Source organism: Letharia lupina (genome assembly GCF_014066315.1).
Source record: "Letharia lupina isolate WasteWater1 chromosome Unknown contig_15, whole genome shotgun sequence".
Taxonomy (NCBI): Eukaryota; Fungi; Ascomycota; class Lecanoromycetes; order Lecanorales; family Parmeliaceae; genus Letharia; species Letharia lupina.
Genome location: NW_023502984.1, coordinates 974,329 through 993,479, shown reverse-complemented (window position 1 = coordinate 993,479; position 19,151 = coordinate 974,329). Strand labels below are relative to the sequence as shown.

General features: G+C 25.0%; 3 protein-coding genes across 3 annotated transcripts; 1 reads left to right on the top strand and 2 right to left on the bottom strand.

Annotated features, from left to right (window-relative positions):
- Positions 1–176: 176 nt before the first annotated feature.
- HO133_002670 (uncharacterized protein) lies at positions 177–2,005 on the top strand (the record flags this gene model as incomplete). Its single annotated transcript, XM_037293595.1, has 2 exons — positions 177–284; positions 341–2,005. The coding sequence occupies 2 exons, from the start codon at positions 177–179 to the stop codon at positions 2,003–2,005; spliced, it is 1,773 nt and encodes a 590-aa protein (XP_037150424.1).
- A 626-nt stretch (positions 2,006–2,631) lies between these two features.
- On the bottom strand, positions 2,632–3,111 carry HO133_002669 (uncharacterized protein; the record flags this gene model as incomplete). Its single annotated transcript, XM_037293594.1, has 1 exon — positions 2,632–3,111. The coding sequence occupies one exon, from the start codon at positions 3,109–3,111 to the stop codon at positions 2,632–2,634; it is 480 nt and encodes a 159-aa protein (XP_037150423.1).
- A 557-nt stretch (positions 3,112–3,668) lies between these two features.
- HO133_002668 (uncharacterized protein) lies at positions 3,669–4,400 on the bottom strand (the record flags this gene model as incomplete). The annotated part of the gene is made up of 1 exon (XM_037293593.1): positions 3,669–4,400. The coding sequence occupies one exon, from the start codon at positions 4,398–4,400 to the stop codon at positions 3,669–3,671; it is 732 nt and encodes a 243-aa protein (XP_037150422.1).
- Between the last annotated feature and the right edge of the window lie 14,751 nt (positions 4,401–19,151).

The following is a 19,151-nucleotide window of genomic DNA, read 5'->3' as shown; positions in this document are numbered from 1 at the left end:
ATGTACGATTGTGTGGAGTAAGGGCTTAGGGTTTCTGACAGCGGGTAAAACTGTGACGAAATTTTTGCCACCCCCCCGGTTGAACTTCGGTGTGGATCATGCGCGTGATTGCAAATATATTTGCTCCTCAAAGTCTGCATTAACATCGTCTCTTTCTCTGTCAAAGCGACAGCAACATGTCTGCAATCCTGTCTGCTGACGATCTTAATGATTTCATCTCACCAGGTGTAGCATGTATCAAACCTGTTGAGACACTACCGAAACAAGCACCTGAAGAGATCAATGTATGCCCGCCCACCTTCAGTATTTCCATTGTCTCCTGTTAATGAGTGGGTCATAGGCTTACGAAGTAACAACGGAAGACAAGCTCCAAAAGCAAAGTGCTCCGCCTGCTCAAATCTCCTTAACAGACTGTCTAGCCTGCTCGGGATGCGTTACCTCTGCAGAAGCTGTGCTGGTATCGCTCCAATCTCATTCAGAAGTACTCAACGCACTAGATTCACAACACTCCATCGATTTTTCTACAACTGGCAGTGAATATGGACCAAATCAACAGGAAGGGAGACTCTTTGTTGCCAGCGTTAGCCCACAGGTGCGAGCGAGTGTGGCCGCTACTTACGGTGTCTCGGAGGCAGAAGCTGGATGGATGATCGATCAGCTGTTGGGTGGCCCACAAGGACTAGCGGCAGGGGGGAAATATGGCAATGGCTTCACCTGGATTGTTGACACGAATGCTATGCGAGAAGCAAGTTTGGTCTTGGGAGCAGACGAGGTGATGGAGTCCCTGCAAACACCTGGCCTACAAGCGGCTTCCAACGACGACAGCGCCTCAACGGCAACACCTAAGAAGCCTATACTCAGCTCGGCCTGTCCAGGCTGGATATGCTACGCGGAAAAGACCCACCCACACGTCCTCCCACACCTATCATGTTTAAGATCCCCTCAAGCTCTCACCGGCACCCTCCTCAAGACCGTCCTTTCACAATGTCTCAATATACGCCCCGACCAGATATGGCACGTCTCAATAATGCCGTGTTTTGACAAAAAGCTCGAAGCTTCTCGTGAAGAGCTCACCGACATCTATTGGCGGCCTCCATCCACCACTGCTTTGGCCCAACCAGTCCGCGACGTCGACTGCGTTATTACGGCTCGCGAAGTCTTGATGCTGGCCGATACTCGTGGGATCAGTTTCCCTGCTTTACCTCGCACCCCCATCTCCCGACCCGCCTTCCCCGATCCCATGCTCTCGTCCTTCCTCTTCCCGAAATACCACCGAAAGCAGGCTTCCGAAGCCGGCACCTCAGGAGGCTATCTCCATCATATCCTCCAAGCCCAACTCAGTCTCAATCCTTCTAGCTCCCTGAAAACCACCCGCGGCCGTAATGCCGACGTCGTCGAGTACGCCATTACCTCTCCCAATCAAGAACAGCCCATCTTCAAGGCAGCGCGCTACTATGGCTTCCGAAACATACAAAATCTGGTACGGAAGCTCAAGCCTCAGAAGAAAAGCAGACTACCAGGCGGACGGGTTAGTGCAAGAGCTGCATCTGCTGCCGGAGGAGCAGGAATGGATTATGCATATGTGGAGGTGATGGCGTGTCCAGGTGGTTGCACGAACGGAGGCGGGCAGATCAAAGTTGATGATGTGCCTATCAAGCCCGAAACAGCCATGAGCCAGAAGGAGTGGTTGGCTAGAGTCGACGAAGCATACTACTCGATGTCTGAGAGTGAATCCGAGAATGAGATTGACGACGCTATGAATACTGACGACAACGACAACGACAACGAAGAAGCGGGGAAAGTGGAGGGAAAAAACAGGATCAATGGTATCGACACGACGCGTGTCAGGGAGGTGCTGGAGCACTGGGCGCAGACGACCGGTATTGATCTGCGGAAGCTGGTTACGACAAGCTATCGGAAGGTGGAGAGTGACGTCGGGAAGGTTGGAGGAGCGGAGAATGAGAGAGTGGTGGAACTGGCGGGGAAGATTGGAGGAGGCTGGTAGCACGACGATGACACCGTTGGACACGAGGACTCTGAGATTCAGCAAGCGTGCATTACCGGTGTTTGGCCTCGTCTTTACGGAGAGTGAATGGGCTGGGTCACCACATCCGGGTCCAAATCCGTAGAATTACCACCAACTATTGTTCTCGTACAGCTACAAGTTGGTCAAACAACGGTGCTGATTCCGGAGGCATTTCTGCAATTACATCGGTAGCTTCGGCGCGGAGCTCAGGTTGGATGTCACGTCCGCAAGATAGCCAGCATATTGCAGGATCGTTCCTGCAGAGAAATTACTGACATTGGAAGAGGAATTGACTACAAGGAATCTACTAAGACGGAGACTTGTGGGACTCAACGAGTGGTATGATTGTTTCGGCTACCAACAGGTCGACAAGCAGCACAAAAACATGGAATAAGCCACACATATCCCTTGCCCCTTCTCCCAAATCAGTACTAAACTTAGGCCAGCCGCCAGGACCACCCTCGACTCGGCCAGACCTGGCAATCCATCATATGCTCTGTCTGGAGAAGCGAACAAGGAGAACTTTTGAAAGCCATAAGATGGAGTGGACCCCCGCAAATCAGAGAACATGCTTCCCCCGATCCACTCCGTGAAAAGATGCAATCCTAGTCAACGCTAGTGCTAAGAAGAGGAACGGCCAAATCCGTCACAGTCGTGATGGTATACCCAAGACTCCCCTGAACCTCCAACAAATCCGTCAATCCCGAAGTCGGAAGGTCAAGATCGCGAATCTTTACACTTTGGGTATCCGCCAATCCGGACGAGTTGAGCAGAGTCAAGACAACATCGAGGATGGCGATGGCGGCCAAGATGTTGTCAAAGAGCTCAGTGGGCGGGATGTCGAGGCCGGGGATCGAGTCAGCACTGGCATTGTTGGGGGTAGCTGGGACAGCTGCAACGGCGGAAGCGACGACGGGGGCGACTGCTGAGGGGATCGGAGCCGCGGCAAGGGCAGTGGAGATGATGGAGCCCACTGTAGGTCCGGCAGGAAAGAACGAAGGGAGTAGTGGTGGGAAGAGAGCAGGGTTGGCGGAGGCGGTGAGAGCAGTTGCAGCGAGGGAGACGAGGGTGAATAGACGCATCATTGTGGCTTTTGATATTGATATAGCGGTGACACTTGTGTATGTAGGCTGAATGTCAGTCTGTCGATGTGCAGCCTTCAATGAGAGTAAAGGAAAAAATGGAATGTTCGCCTGTGGGTCACACACAGAATTGGATCTGGCTCTTTATAAGTTCTCAGTCGCGCTTGTGATGGCCCCCTCCATTCCAGCTAATTTGACGTGAGATGACTTCGCTAGGAACGAAACGAGTGACCGTGCATCCCGAAGAGCATTGCATACCTGCCAAAAATTTGACACACATGGCTTGCATAATTGATTCGTGACACCTGTCTCGGTTGACTTCATCGTACCGAATTGTGCAAGAGCCAAGCATTGGGCCTGCTTGGGAGGCACTTTGTATTATTTTCGAGTTACTCAGCAGTGGCCACACCTGTTCCGAAGCTTGCTTCTTCTTCCCTCGCTCTTAAGAATTAGCCCCCGTATGGACCATTTTCCTTGTTATTGTGTTTGTAGATCCTAGGATTGCCGGTATGCGGCAATCTAAAGGCGGCCAAAACATGCCAATCGTATATAGAAGCCATTCAAGCAGGCTTGCCGCCTCGAGGAGCGAATCCAAAACCCCCTCTGCCACTATTATCAGGGGCTCGTGGAGATCTGATAGGCTGTAACTCATTTGGCTCTGCTTTCGTCTCTTTCCGTAGAACTGAGGACACCCCTGGTTTGCCTGTATCATTAGGATCATACAACCGCCCAGTCTGGTTGCTCGCAGATGACGAAGGTCGACTGTCTCTGCTAGTCTTATTCCTGCTTTGGTTCCGGGAGGGGGAGCTGTTTTTCGAGGTGTTATTCCTTGGACCAGATGCAGCAGTGGCACACGAGGACTGATCGTTGCCAAACAGCTTCTGCCTCACTTCTTCATACTTCTTCTGCTTCTCTTCCCTCTCCCTTTGAGCTTTCTCCCGCCGTTCCTCAGCAGTCAAATGATGCTTCTTATTTTCATCTTCGCTCTCATCGTCGTCATCGATATTCAGCTGACCAATTCCCTCCACATTAGTTGCTGAGCTCTTCTCCGGCTTCCTGCTCAGCACCTTCATAGCAGGTCTGAACTCCGATTTGAGTGGTACGATGTCCCGAGACTTGAGGAAGAAGTTGTCTTGCGGGTCTTCAGCATCTTCCCATAGCTGACGGTTGAATTCGGCCTGCTTCGCCCGTCGTTCTGCTTTGGATGTCTTTGTGCTAATTGGGGCAGGCTCAGTCTTAGAAGGTGACGAATCGCCTTTGGCTATCCAGTCATCGTCCCATGCGTCAGGCATGTTATTACCTGGTGTTGAGCAGGGACTTTAGAACTAGCTGATCTGATGAGAATGTAAGGCAATGTAATCGATCTGAGGTACGAGATTTATTTCATGTGTATTGATAGCAGTGCGTAACAGGAATTGAAGGAACGAGTAAGATCTTTCTCCAGGGATGCTCATTGGCAGGCGGGGCAGATATTCAGGGCTGAATTTAGCGGGGTTTTTGGCAGTTGAGGCTGCCGTGGGGGCACGGGGGCCAAAACAGCTCCGGTACGGTGTTCGATAATGACCAACCGTTTTTTACTTTTTTTTTTTTATTGCCATATTAAATCTATTTTATTATATTTTAACGAGTAAAGGCCTATGAATTAAATTCATAATTTTTTTTTTGATTAGGGCTATCGAGTAAGTAGGTAAGCGATCTTTGATGAGCGAACTTTGGTGAGCGATATTTGAATTCCTTACACTTTAATAATTATAGAACTAAATCTAACAATTCTTTTTTTATCTAAAAGCCCATATTTCGTTCTATAATTTAAATAAAGAAATTTTAAAATTTTAATAGAAAATAAAAAAGTTATTCTAAAATCAAATAATGTGTATCTAATTAGGGCTGTCTGACTGTCGAGCGAACTTTGGTGAGCAATATTTGAATTCCTTGCGCTTTAACAATTATAAAACTAAATTTCAAAGTTCTTAAAAATTCGGAAAGCATAAATAACGTATCAAAATTTAAAAAAAAAATCTCAAAATTTTAATAGAAAACAAAAAAGTAATTCTATATGTTAATAATATGCACCTATTTTTTTGATAAGGGAGGCGTAGGAGGGCGAGATTTTGATAATTGCGGACGCTAATTTATTTACTCGCGATAAGTTAGCCGGTCTAATCAAAGAGCGTAGCGAATTCGAATTAATAATTGGCTGCATATACAAATTCAAGGTTTTTAAGCTTAGCTCTATCTTATTCTTTTATATATACTAATACTAATAGAAAATTAAAATATTATTCTAAAACGAGTAAAGGTCTATGAATTAAATTCATAACCAATTTTTTTAATTAGGGCTGTTGAGTAAATTTTTAGTAAGCGATCTTTAGTAAGCGATATCTGAATTCCTTATCTTTAAATATCTATAATACTAAATTTAGTAATTATTTTTTTATCTAAAAGCTCATATTATATTCTATAATTTTAATAAAAAATTTAAAAAATTTAATAGAAAATAAAAAACTTATTCTAAAATTAAATAATATATATCTATTTTTTAATTAGAGCTATCGAGCGAACTTTAATAAGCGAACCTTAATAAACGATATTTGAGATTCTTATCCTTTAATAATTATAAGATTAAATTTTAAAGTTTTTATCTTACTAAAAAGCGTAATCTTCGCTCTATAATTTAAAAAAAAAAAAAAATTAATAGAAAATAGTAAAGACTAAAGTTATTAAAGGATTAAAAGTAGAGTAAGAGATTTTAATAGTTATAAACGCTAATTTATTTATTTACGATAATTTAGTCGATCTAGTTAAAAGACGTAATAATCTTAAATTTATAATTAACTATATATATATATTTTAAAATTTTTAAGCTTAGCTCTATCTTATTCTTTTATATATATTAATTAAATAATATATATCTATTTTTTAATTAAGACTATCGAGCGAACTTTAAATAGCGATATTTAAATTCTTTATCTTTAAATATTTATAAAACTAAACTTAAATATTCTTTTTTTATTTAAAAATTTATATTATATTCTATAATTTAAAAAAAGAGTTAAAAATATTTAATAGAAAATAAAAATATTATTCTAAAACGAGTTTAGATTTATAAATTAAATTTATAATCTATTTTTTTTAATTAAGACTATCGAGTAAATTTAATAAACGAACTTTAATAAGCGATATTTAAATTCTTTATCTTTAAATATTTATAGATTTAAATTTAATAATTCTTTTTTTATTTAAAAGCCTATATTATATTCTATAATTTAAAAAAAGAATTAAAAAATTCTAATAGAAAATAAAAATATTATTCTAAAATTAAATAATATATATCTATTTTTTAATTAGAGCTATCGAGCGAACTTTAATAAGCGATATTTAAGATCCTTATTCTTTAATAATTATAAGATTAAATTTTAAAGTTTTTACGTTATTAAAAAGCGTAATCTTCGCTCTATAATATAAAATAATAATCTTAAAATTTTAATAGAAGATAGTAAAATTATTAAAGAGTTAAAAATAGAGTAAGAGATTTTAATAATTACGAACGCTAATTTATTTACTTATAATAATTTAGTCGATCTAGTTAAAAGACGTAATAATCTTAAATTTATAATTAGCTATATATATATATTTAAGATTTTTAAGCTTAACTCTATCTTATTCTTTTATATATATTAATTAAATAGCGAGTAAAGATATATAAATTAAATTTATAATCATTTTTTTAATTAGGGCTATCGAGTAAATTTAATAAGCGATCTTTAATAAGCGATCTTTAATAAGCGATTTTTGATAAACGATATTTGAGTGCCTTGCCTTTTAATAATTATAAGATTAAATTTTAGATTTTTTAAAGCATTTAAAAGCGTAATCTACGCTTTATAATTTAAAAAAAAATCTTAAAATTTTAATAGAAAATAATAAAGTTATTAAATAATTAAAAGTAGAATAAGAGATTTTAATAATTATAAACGCTAATTTATTTATTTATAATAACTTAGTTAATCTAATTAAAGAGCGTAGTAACTTTAAATTTATAATTAATTATATATATAAATTTAAGATTTTATAATTTAGCTCTATCTTATTCTATTATATATATTAATATATATCTATTTTTTAATTAAAGCTATCGAGTAAACTTTAATAAGCGATATTTAAATCTTATATCTTTAAAAAATTATAAAACTAAATTTTATAATTTTTTTAGTATTAAAAAGCGTAAGCTTCGGGCTATAATTTAAAAAAGAATATAAAGATTTTAATAGAAAATAGTAAAGTTATTAAGGAATTAAAAGTAGAGTAAGAGATTTTTTAATAATTATAGATATTAATTTAATTATTCGCGATAATTTAATTCGTTTAATTAAAGAGCGTAGATCTAACGAATTTATAATTAACTATATATATAAATTTAAGATTTTATAGCTTAGCTCTATCTTATTCTTTTATATATATCAATTTTAAGAGATTAAAGATTATTTATTATTAATAGCTAGTAGAAGATTTATATATCTCTTTCTTATAAAAAGCTTTTTAGAATTAAAGTATTAATATATATAATAGAATAAGATAGAATTAAATTATAAAATCTTAAATTCATATATATAGTTAATTATAAATTTAAAGTTATTACGCTTTTTAATTAAATCGACTAAGTTATTATAAATAAATAAATTAGCGTTTATAATTATTAAAATCTTTTACTCTACTTTTAATTCTTTAATAACTTTATAATTTGCTATTAAAATTTTAAATCTTTTTTTTAAATTATAGTTCGTAACTTACGCTTTTTAATAATAAAAAAATTATAAAATTTAATCTTATAATTTTTCAAAGGCATAGAATTCAAATATCGCTTATTAAAGTTCGCTCGCTAAATTTACTCGACAGTCGATAGATCTAAGTAAAAAATAGATATATATTATTTAATTTTAGAATAACTTTTTTATTTTCTATTAAAATTTTAGATTTTTTTTTAATTATAGAACGTAAATTAGACTTTTAAATAAAAAAGAATATTTAAATTTAGTCTTATTAATATTTAAAGATAAAGAATTTAAATATCGCTTTTTAAAGCTTACTCGATAGCTCTAATTAAAAAAAATATATTATGAATTTAATTTATAAAGTCTATATTAGGGTTACTATATAAGAAGTATATATATACTTCTAGAAAGGAGTTTCACGAAGAAGCGAAAGATATTTCTTAATTTTAATTGTGATTGATTAATTGATTAAGCTAAAGCTATAAACGAAATTAAAAAAAGAAAGCGATACGCTAAGTCACGCTAGTTAGATTTCTTACGCTATACTAAAAATATAATAATTACCCTTTCTCGTAAAAAGCTATATTATTCTCGGGCTTTTTTTTATATTATAAAGATTTAGATATAAAGATATATAAGATAGAAAAGAAGGTGTTTCTTCTTAAACGAAATTAAGATATCTTATAAAGATTTAGATGTGAAAGTATAGAAAAAAAGATATACGAGTTTTACTCTTTATAAAATAAGAGAAAAGAGTAGATATAAAGATTTAGACGTAAAAGAAACCGAACTAGAAAGAAAGGTATATACTTTTCTTAAGAGACGTAAAAGTATCGCGATAAGGCCTAGTCGAATTATCGAATCTCGTATTTAAACGCTCTTCTTAGTTATAGCCTTAGAAATAAAAAATTCTTTCTTCTACTCTTCGAATTCTATAGAAAGTTTTCTATTATTATTATAAATGAATATAAAGATTATTAGATCTAGATATTCTTTAGCGAAGATTTCTTATATATTATTTAAGATATCGAGAATCTTATTTAATAATAACTTATTAATATTTTAATATTTTTTAATACTCTTAATATTAATCTTTTTATTTTTAATTTATTTATTATCTTAATTTAGAAAAGATAAAAGTTTTATAATATCTTTAATAAGTTTTATTACGCTCTTATACTAAGTTAAAAGTAAAATAATTATTTTATAAATTCTTTTTATCGCCGTTAAAAGTGTTATTAGCTTTTCTTATATTCTTAAAAGAGTATTTTTTAATAAATTAATCTTCTTCTTTATATATATATAATTATTATAAATATCTACTTCTTTAACTTTTAACTCTAAATTTAAATTCTTAAAGATAAATAATTAGTAAATTAATTTCTTCTTAATTATTATTTTATTACTTAAATTCTTAATTTTTAGCTTTTTAACGATCTTTCTTAAGAATTTAGCTTTAATTATAATATTTTCTATTCTAGATCTCGTCTTATAGATTAAGACTTTATTCTTCTTAAGTCGTTTTATATTAATATTTAATAGCGATATTATTTATTTCTTAATCTCTATTAAAGTGTTTTTAATCTTTTTTAAAAAATCTATCTTCTTTATAATAACTTTCTTTATCTTCTTAAAATTATATTTAAAATTCTAAATAAAATAGAGATATTTTTAATAAAGATTATAATTATTATATTTTATAACGTTAGTATAAACGCTAATATCTCGAAAATAATTATATTCTTTTTTTTTATCTTTATATAACTATTAAATCTTAAATATAATCTTATAATATTACTTAATTTTATTATTATCTTTTATATTTATCTTCGCTAATTAATCTTTTATAATATAATTTTAATATAGATATTTACTCGCGAAGATTTAGAGTTAATATTAATATCGCTAAATTTTAATAAAGCTTTATATTTCTATTATCTTAATAATTTAAATATTTAAAAGATTTATATAACGAAGAGAAGAGTTAATATTCTTACTTACTTTTTTAATAGAAATAATTTTATTCTAGTAATAATCTTTATTTTTAGAATTTTTATTTATTTAATATAAGATTAACTTAGATCTTAAAACGAAAAATATTTTTAAATAATAATATATAGAATTAAGAAAATTATTTAAATTTTAATAGTAAAAACTTAATAGATATATTAAAAGACTTCGCTATATATAAAGATAATAAGAATTCTAATTAAATATATTTATTTAAGAATTTTTAAATTTATAAAAGTAATCTAGATAAATTTAAGAAGAATAATTAAAAATATATTATAGTAAAGTATTATAATCTTATTATTTTAAGAGTAAATCTTTTTTTATTTTAAGTTAAATATAATTAATTATTTTATTAAAATCTATAATACTTAATTAAAAGAATTTAAATTATTTAAACGCATATTTAATTTAATCTTAGAGAGTTAACTTTAAAATCTTAAGATTCGCTATTTCTATTTTTTTAAATCTCGAATAAAATTATTAGCGCTTTACTTTCTTAATAATAACTTTTAAATTATTAAAATTATAAAAAATCTTTTTTTAAAAAATAAAGTTATATTTAATTATAAAGTATTAAAAGAAAATATAATAAAATAAAGAAAAGAAATAAGAGGCTAGTTAAGTTACTTTACTTCGCAATTATAAGTTATAAAATCTTTTAAAATTTCCGAAATTTCTAAGATTCTCGAAATTTCTAAATTTAAGCTTCTATATAATAATATATTAGAAAATATAAATTAATAAAGTAAATTATATTTATAATTTAGCGACTTAATAAAGTTTAAGAATTATACTCTATTTAATATTTAGCTTAATAATATATTAATAGTATAAAAAATAATTTTCACGCTATAAACTTACGTAGAATTCTAAGATTTCCTCTTTTAATACTTTTTTTATAAGTATTTCTTATATTTTAAATCGTAATCGTAAATTAAATTCTTTATATTCTCTAAATTTTTTATCTTATATTATATATTATAGATTTTTTTCTAATTTTTTTATTTTATTAAATACTCTATAATATCTTTCTTATCTTTATTTTCTCGATTTAAAAATAAATTAATATATTAATTCGTTAATTTCTAAATCTCGTAATAATTCTTAATTATTAACTTCTTCTAATCGAATATAAAAGCTTATTCTTTCTTATAAAATTAATAATAAGAATCTTTTCTTTTAAACGTAGACTTAAATATTATAATTAAAATAAAGAAATAAATCTTTTAAATAATTAAGAAATTAAGTTTATAGACTAAATTTTCGACTCGCTTAAAAATAATAAAAGATTTAATTCTCTAATTCGAAAGTTTTATATTTTTAAGTTTAAGAAAATAATATCTCTTATAAAGCTTAATAAAAGCTTTATTCTCTTTTTTTATAATTAAAGCTTTATACTTTAAATTATATCTAAATTTTATATTAACTATTATAAAAATTAAGATATTTAAAGCTTTTTATTAATATTAAATATAATTATTTATAATATCTATCTAATTTTTTACTAAGATATCTATTATATTAGATTTATTATTAAGTTTTATATTATAAATAATCTTATTAAGAGTTTTTTCTATCGATATATTTATAGAGTTATTAAAATTATCTCTTAGATATATAAAGAATTTATTTTAAGAATTATTAAGAATATAAGAAATATAAAATTTTAAAGTAATCTCTATTATCTAATTAGTTCGCTTAAATTAATTATTAATTTATAAATAATAAATAATAAAAATAAAAAGCTTTATTTCTAAGGTTTTAAAGATAGCTTTTTAAAGATTTAAAAGAAATTTTAAATCTCTATTTAAAATAATAGCTTTAGAAATTTTCTAATTAACGAAAGTAAAAAATAAGACTTCTACTTATTTAATAATATTTTATATATCTTTTCTCGATATAGATATATTTCTTTTAGAAAACTTATTAATAATAATTATTATTATATTAAATTTATTTTCTAAAAGTAATAATATTAGAATAAAATCGATAATAATTATATAAAAAATTAAAGAAGAAGTTATAATAAGCTTAAAACTCTTATATAAAACGTATTTTATAATCTAATTTAACTAATATTTCGAATAATAAATAATATAGCGCTTTAAATATTAAATTAAATATTTTATATAGTAAATCTTTATAATTCTCTTATATAATCTATAAAAATTAGTATAATTATAATTATTATAAATAAGCTTAAAAATCTTCTACTTCGTCTTCTTTAAAATATAAAATTATTCTTACTTATTAAATTTATCTTAATAATAAATAATTTTATCTTAAAGTAGAAATTATATATTTAAAAATTTAATATATTTTATAAATTCTTATTTTTTAAGAAGCTATATCTTTCAAATAATAAAAGTATCGAGAATCTTTAATTATTTCTTATTCTCTTAATAGTTAAGTATAAATTTTATATAAAATTTCTTAAATATTTTTATAAGTATTAAGTTATATATAAGAATCTTATTAAGAATTTCTAAATTTTAAATATCGAATTTTTTTTTCTATTTATAAAGTAATCTAGATAAAGCGTTAAAGACTATATTTTATTTATCGAGTCTCTACTAAATATCTAAATTAAATTAAAAGATATATTATAAAGTATATATAAATTATAAATTTATTTAATTAGAGAATAAAGAAGAAAGTATAATTTAATAAGTAATATTAATAATAGTAAAGTAATTAATAAAAATAATAATCTTCTTTTTTATTCTTTAGCTTAGTATATAAAAAAATTTCTTTAAAATTTAAATTAAGATAGTTACTTTTAATTTTATTAGCTAATAATATAATTCTATAATATTTAAAAGCTTAAATAAAAATATAATAAATTAAATATTTATCTTAAAAAAAGAATTTTCTTAAAAATTATTTATTACGTAATATATTATAACTTTAAAATTATATTTTTTAAATTTATCGAGATTAATATAAAGTTAATAATTAATATTATAATAATATAGATAAATTTTTATAATTAATATCTATTATAAAATATAAAAAGTCTTTACTTCTTCTTTAATAGAGATAATCTTTATAATTTTCGAGAAATTTCTATAAAGATAATTATCTAAAATTAAAGATTACTTTAAAAATTTTATTTTTAAACGTTATAGTAACTTAGAAATCTATATAAAGTATTTAATAATTCTTTATAATTAATTCGTTATTTTTATATAGATTTCGAGTATCTTTAAAGTAATAAGAAATTATATTTTTTTAATTATTATAATTCTTTTCTTAATAATAATAAGATTAAATTTATTTATCTTCTATTTTAGAAGTATAATTAATAAATATTTAAAATAGAATTTTTTAAATTTAAGAGTAATCTTAAGTTTCGCGAAGAGATAAAAGATCGTTCTTAAGTGCTTAAAATAATTTTTCACATTTTAAAAAAAGATAATAATATTATTTATATAATATCTAATAAAATAATAATATAAATAAAGAAAGTTATTTATTTTCCTCTAAATATAAGATATTAAGTTCTTAAAATTTATTACTACTACGTTAAAATACTCTAATTTTTAATAAGATATTATAATAAATCGTTATTAATAATCTTTTTTTATTAAGAAAAGATAAAACTATTTATTATAATTAATTATATTAATAAAAGTATATTCTTAAATTATTATAATTATATTATTCTATAAAGAAAGAGAATAATTATTAAAAATTATAATTTTATTAAAATCTCTAATATTAATAATAACTCTTTTCTTTTATTTAAATATTTTCTTAAATCTAATATAAACTATTTTATAAATTATAAAAATAGAGAAAATAAAAAAAGTTAACTTCTTAGATTAGCTTATCTTATTTTATATATATATCTTATTAAACTTTTTATTAATAAGCTTATAATCTTTTAAAATTAGAGAATAGATTTTATTCTTTAACTTTATTAAGAAAGATTATTAGTTTATAATAATTAATATTTATAATTACTTCGCTTTAGAAAAATTAATAATATTATTAAAATCTTTTTAGATATAAGAGTTTTTTTCTAAGATACTTTATATTATATTAATATATTTCTATTTCTTATAGATAATAATTTTATTAAATAATCGCGTTTTCAAAGTAAGATCTATAATTATCTTCTTAATAATTAACTTTAATATAATAAGATTAATAAATTTCTCGAGTATAAATCTCTTATCTTTAAATATCTTAATTACTAAAGAATAATTCTTTACTTAAATTAAGTAATCTTCTTTAGCTTTATATTCAATTATAAAATTAATTTTATAATAGCGAGATATTATAAGTAAAGTAACGCTATTATTTTAAATAGAAATAAAATTAAAATTTACGTCTATAAAATATATATAAACTTCGTTTATTTTCGATTTGAAAAGAAAATCTTAATTAGAAAGTAAGTTCTTATCTTATAAAGATATAGTAATAAATTTAATAGATTTTAAAGAAATAACTTAATATTATTTCGATCTTATAATTTATTAGATTCTTATATTATTTTTAATAGTAATTTATATTAATATAGCGATATTTCTACACTTAATAAGAATTACTTTCTTCTATAAAAGATTAATTATTACTTCTTCTAAATTAAATATATTTATCTTTATTAAAAAATTTACTTTAAAATTATTTATAATATATATATTTTAGATAAACTTAATTATAATAGACTTTTCTTTTAAAATTTTACTTTTTATAAAAAAAAAAGAATAATTTATTTATTAATAAAATATTAATTTAAGCTAATTTTATATAAGGTAATTAAAACTATATACTTTTTAATAGAGAAAGAGAGTATTAATCTCTTTAAGAAAACTCGATTCTCTATACTTATTAAGTATTTAATATTTAAATATTCTAATTTTAATAGAGCTTTTAAAGAAAGACTAAATAGCTTAATAAGATAATATTATAATTAAAAGATTATTTCATTATTCGGATTCGCGGATACTACGAACTCGATTAACTCGAGTTTCTTAAAAATAAATATCTTTTCTAATAATATTTTCTTAGAGATTTATATTAACTTTTCTAATAATAAATTAAATATAGAATTCTTCTCTCTAGAAATCTTTCTAATATTCTTTAAAGGGGCTATTTAATAATAAGATTTCTTTTTAAAATAAGTATATAACTAATTATTAAATAAAAACTTCTTTTAATATTTTCGATAAATTAATAAATCTCTTATCTTACTTATAATAATATAATAAATAATTAAAATAAATTTAATATCGATTTTCTTATTCTTATAATCGAATTTCTTATCTTCTAAAGTCTTATTTTTATATATATTATAAAAATAATTATTATTACTTATATAATATATCGAATAATTCTATAAGTGATATGATATTATGAAAGCCTTCTATAGAAGTCTCTAGTAGAGTTATTTCTATTAGATCTAAGAGACTTAAAGAGCTTAGATTAAATATATATTAGCGTCTTTAAGTATTCTCTACTAAAGCAAATTTCTAGATAGTAAGAATTTATCTTCTTTTTATATTATAACTTAATTTATAATAATATAATAATAATACTCTAATTACTTATAAGTATTAATAGTTTATACTTATAAGTAGATTTAATATTCTATTAATATTAATACTAATACTAATATTAACTTAAATCTCTTTCTCTAAATAAGGCTTTCTTTAGATTAGTTTAGATTATATTATTATTAGTAGCTAACGTTAAGCTAGCTTCTATTATCTTCTTAGATATTATAGTTACTACTACTTTAGCTTTCGAAAATATCTTAACTACTCTTTATTCTATTAGTAATCTTATATATATTATATATTAAATTTAAATATTTATAAAAGATATTAATTAAGCTTAAGAGATCTCTTATAAGATAGTAATTACTATCTATTATATTATAATTATCTATATATATTCGAAGTTAATAATTATAAGATCTAAGTAAATATTAGAAGATCTCTTTTCTATATATTAAAATATCGATTTTTTATTACTTCGATATTTTATTAAAGTCTTTAACGATTATATAATAGATCTTAGAGTTACGCTAGCTATTTAATACTTCTTTAAATATTATAAGCCTCTCTTAATAGATAATATATCTATACTATTATAATTTATCTTCTTATTTATCGAGTTAATTACGCGAGTAAAGTTCGCTATTATACTAGTAGATAAAGCTATCTATAATTAATTAATCGAATTTTAACTATTTACTATTATAATATAAGAATTTACGAAAGTATAGCTCGTTAAGCTACGAGCTATAATAATAGAATTTCGTATTATATTAAGTCTACTCGAATCTCTAGAAAATTTAGAGTTATTAGATAAATTAGAATTAATTGAAAATAGCGATAATAATAGTAATAGAGTTAATCGATTTAACTTAGATAATATTAACTTTTTTAATTTATTCTATAAGAATAAGTTTATTAATATTATCTCGGTAATAGAATATATTAATAAGAGTATCTTCTTTTAAGATATATACGTTTTTATTAATTAAGTTAAGAATATAATATAAGCTAAGAGTAACGTATTATTATAATAAAATCTCTAGATTTATCTAAGAGAAATTATATTTACTTAATTTACTACTAAGCTAACTAAGAATAATAAATACTTAATTATTTATAATATAGATAAATAATATCGTCTATTACTAGCACGTTAAAAGTTATTATATTCTTAAGATATAATAATTCTATTATAAGAAAAGTATTCGATATAAGATATCGTCTATTATCGAAAGCTATAAGAGTATATTTAAACGATTATAAGAGTAGCTTAGAATATAAATATAAGTGTTATAAAGAATTATATACTACTTATCTAAAATAAACTTAATATAAAATTTTAGCGAGATATTTTAGAGCTAGACGCTATTATTAATTATAATTAATTCTTAAAATCGCTTAATAAGTAAAAGTATTAATAATAAAAGTATACTAGTTACTATTTATAATAAGCTTTATATTCTTAATAGTAGTAGTAGTAAAGACTTATAATCTTTATTTTATATTCTAATATTATTATAGTAGTATAATATAGATAATAAATTAAATAGTCTTCTTTATAGTTTTTAGAGGAATTTTCTCTATTACTCTATTTTATAAAGCTTTTATATATTCTAGATTAATTATATAGCGATCTCGTTATAATTAAAGTATAATAAGATAATTATTAAAGCTAATTATCGATTACGCGTCTCTTATAATCGCTTTAATTAATTAATATCTTATATTATAAGACTTAATAATTAGATTATAAATTTAATTTAAGTATTACTCTTTATATTTCTTTTAGATAGATTTCTCGATATCGCGTAATATCGTATTTTTAATATTTTTTTAAATCTATTTCTTAATATTTACTAATAGAATAAAAGATTAGTAAGTCTTTTCTTTATTTATATAGAAATCGATATAAGGCGTTAAGATAATAAAATCGTTATAGTTTTAAAGAAATATAATTATCGAGCTATAGTTATTAAGATATTATATATTAGATATTTTAATAACGCTTATCTTCTTATAGCTCGAATTATAATAATAGTTATCGCTATATTTATAATAATATTTTTATATATTTTATATTTTAATTAGCTTAAATTTTTCGATAACTAATTACTTTTTAATATTAAGCTTTAGAAGTTAATAGTATTAAATTTAAGTTAAGTTTATAAGATAAGAGTCTTTATCTATAAATAGAAGGTTATTAAATATAATATTTCGATAATTATTATTTTCGTTAATAATATTATTAGAATTCTTATCGATATTAGAATTAGTATTATAATTACTTAGTTATATAGTAGACGTATTCTAATAAGAATCGTTTATTAGATTAAAAACGTCGTTAATTAGTTATAATAAAACGTTTCTACTTTATAAATTAATAGAATTAACTCGCGAATTACTTATTATAGTTAAACTAAGTAGCTTTATATAAATAAAGTTATTAGAATTATAAGATAATAAGATCTTTTTTAATAAAACTACGTAGTAATTATATAATTATAAGATCTAGATATATAGTTAATAGAATAGATAGATTAATTATTAGATAAATTAATAACTAAAAAAAAAAGAAGAGAAAAGAAAACTCGTAAATATTTAAGACTTTATTAAGTATATTAAATACTCGCTCTAGCTGCGTAGCTTATAGTCTAATAAGCGACGTAAGCGAGTTTATTAGTTCGCTTCGAGTACTTTCACCCTTATATAAATAAAATAAAATCTTATTATATATTTAAGCTATTCTTAATAACTCTTCGAGTAATATTATAGACTTAATATCTAATAAATTATATTACGATTTTAAGATTAATAATACTATAGATATATTACTTATAGATTTCTTAGTATCTATAAAAGTTTTTTATAAGCTTTATCTAATTAAAAGAAAAGAGGCGGATAATATTATAATATTTTTATTTATTATTATAAAAGTAAAGTATAATGCGAAGTATTTAATATTAAATCTTAAGAAAGAAAATAATATCTTTCTTAAACTATATTATAAATACTCGATTTTAGATTTTTTAAATAGAAAACTCTTATAATAACGTATCGATCTCTTTAAGATTCTAATAAAGATTAATTATTTAATATATTAATTAAAGCTATTATTAGTTATATAAATTTATCTAATTATATTAATCGCTTAATTAGAGTTAGCTATTACTATTATAATTAAAGCTTTAAATTTATATAAGAGAAGAATTAATATAGAATTATTATTTATTTATAATAAAGGAGATAACTTTAAAATTAAAATAATTATAAATAAACGAATTATATATAAGAAGCTTAAGTACTTATTATATTAAAAGAATTAAGATTATAAATATAATATATAATATATAATCGAGAATTTATCTAATATAATAGAGCTAGTAAATAATTATATATATAAGTTAATACTTATCTTATCTATTAGATAAAAGATAAATAAGAGTGTTAAAACTATATAAGTATTATAGTTTATATAAGTACTATAGCCTACGCTTAAAAGAGAAAAAGAAAGATTATATAAGACTTTATTAATTAGATAATAATCTATATTAAATCATTTTTCGAATTAATAAAGGAAATTTTTAAAGTCTAAAGCGAAAGACTTTTACTATTTATTATACGTCTAATTTATATATTTATTATACTAATAAAGCATTTATTTCTATTACTATCTTAATAAAAACGTTAATTTATTTTTTCTTTATTAATATCTAATATAATATTATAAAAGTCTTCTATAAAAGTCTTTAAT